The sequence below is a fragment of the Monopterus albus genome, unplaced genomic scaffold (genome assembly GCF_001952655.1).
Source record: "Monopterus albus unplaced genomic scaffold, M_albus_1.0 scaffold14.1, whole genome shotgun sequence".
Classification (NCBI taxonomy): domain Eukaryota; kingdom Metazoa; phylum Chordata; class Actinopteri; order Synbranchiformes; family Synbranchidae; genus Monopterus; species Monopterus albus.
Window position 1 is genome coordinate 4264173 of NW_018127894.1, and position 1891 is coordinate 4266063.

At 38.6% G+C, this 1891-nt stretch overlaps 1 protein-coding gene across 2 annotated transcripts in view; it reads right to left on the reverse strand.

Annotated features, from left to right (window-relative positions):
* Positions 1 to 1891, reverse strand: part of tmie (transmembrane inner ear) — a 13804-nt gene that overhangs the window by 5299 nt on the left and 6614 nt on the right. The window contains exons 1-2 of one of the 2 annotated variants that reach the window (XM_020591495.1): positions 1522 to 1537; positions 640 to 757 (exon numbers count right to left, since the gene is read on the reverse strand). In XM_020591495.1, coding sequence (XP_020447151.1) covers positions 640 to 757; positions 1522 to 1536 — 133 coding nt within the window. In that variant the 5' untranslated portion in view covers position 1537. Of the gene's footprint in view, positions 1 to 639; positions 758 to 1521; positions 1538 to 1891 lie in introns of those variants that run through there. The other variant, XM_020591492.1, reaches the window with a different exon arrangement.

Here is a 1891-nt window from a genome sequence, read left to right on the forward strand (position 1 = left end):
TAGAATTGATGAGTTTAAACATAAGTATAAAGGTATGTGTCAATCAAGATATATGCAAGAACAGGTTTAATGATTAATCAGATGGAACATTGTGGGTGTGGGGTAAGAATGTTAGCACTCTGTAATAATTCTTTAGTATATTACTTGTGTGGCATAGAAGATAATTATCTATGAATGTAATTATGTAAAATGTTAACACTCTGTAATAATTTTGTGGTATATTACTTGTGTGGTGTAGAGGATAATTATTTATGCAGAGATATTGCTTAGGACTTAAAAGTTGTAAGATGATGTCATGGGGTAGGACTAGATAAGTCTAACTTCTTCCTACTCCGTTCAAGCATGTACTAGGTATAAGTAAATTGATATTGGATTATTATTGTTGGATATGTGTGAAATTACATGTGTTGACATATCAACTGTTTTACATGCTTGAATGAATAAATCAAATCAAATCAAATCAAAATCAATCCATAGACATCACTGTGACAGTATTTGTTGGATGACTCACTTCACAACACAATACACAGCAATATATGGATGGACATCCTTGGCCTGCAGTTATTTTGCAAGCTTGCTGTCTATTTGATGGATGCCTTTTGAGGGTGACAACAAAGTGATTTCATTAGATATACTGACCAATTGCTAAAATAAACACTGCAAAGATGCCGATGACCTGCCATAACCTCAAGCCCCAGAAAACAACAGTCTCTGAGGTAATAGGATCCGGCTTCTTTGGAGGATTTGTGGGTAAAAGCTGTAGGGGAAAAAAAGAAAGCATTGATTCTTTTTCAAGTATCTACACATCAAACAGATTTTACAACAGAGAACCAACCTAAATAAGGTCTTAGAGGAACTCACGGTTTATATCATTTGATTTTTAGGCAATATAGTATGTCAGTAAAATAACTTCAAGAGAAAGTGAATGATGAACTCTGTGTGAATCTAACATACATACTGAGGTCACAGTTTAACACAACTGAAATATGAGATAGATATGAGAAGAAGAATGTGAAATAATCAAAAGGGTGCAGAATCCCTAATCACAGTTATCACACAAATGTCACATGGCCAAAATGTTGGACAATAATTTCAGTCCTTTCTGAGCTCCATAGGGGTCTATCCCAAGACTTTATGCTCTGTTGGTATATTTGACATGCTCATTTTCTTTATTATTTATCAATTTATTTAAACTTATGACAATACACTGAACTGACATACAGTTCTTGGCATACAGAAGTAATCCAAACCAAAAAAAAGGTCCAGATTAAAAAGGTCTTTAGCATTTCTTAAGTGCCTGCTTGTTAGATCGGCTCGAACACAGGGGTGAGCGAGTCACAAAAATATGACGGACCCAGGTGGCTGACTTCAGTGCAAGCAGTGCTAAGTTTAATTACAGTGAAATATAACAAGGAAATGAATAATCAGGTAGAAGTGGGACCGGGTGTCGAGCTGCAGAAGTGAATACAGTCAGTGGCTGAATGATGAGGAGAAGACCGGGCTGCGGACGCTGGGACTCACTCCTGGGCTGGTCATGGTGGAAAGTACTGAGGAAAAACAGAGTTTGTAAATACAGTTAGTAGGAGACTGTGCATCGACCTGCGTGGTGGAGAAGGAGCCGGGTAGAGGAGGTCCGTGGTCCGGAGAAGCGACAGAGGCGAGGAGGAATGAAACAATGGAGCTAAAGACTGGAACAGAGCTAGGGCGACAAAACGTGAAGATACTATACAGTAAAAGAGAACAGGAAACAAACGAGCCTGATAACGCTAGAAAGAACTGGCAGGGGAGTGAACGTAGAGCAGGGAATAAATAGGGAGAACTAATCAGGTGCAGCTGGTGGTAATCAGGGGATATGAAGCAGGTGTGTGATAACGTAATCAAGGTAAGGGAG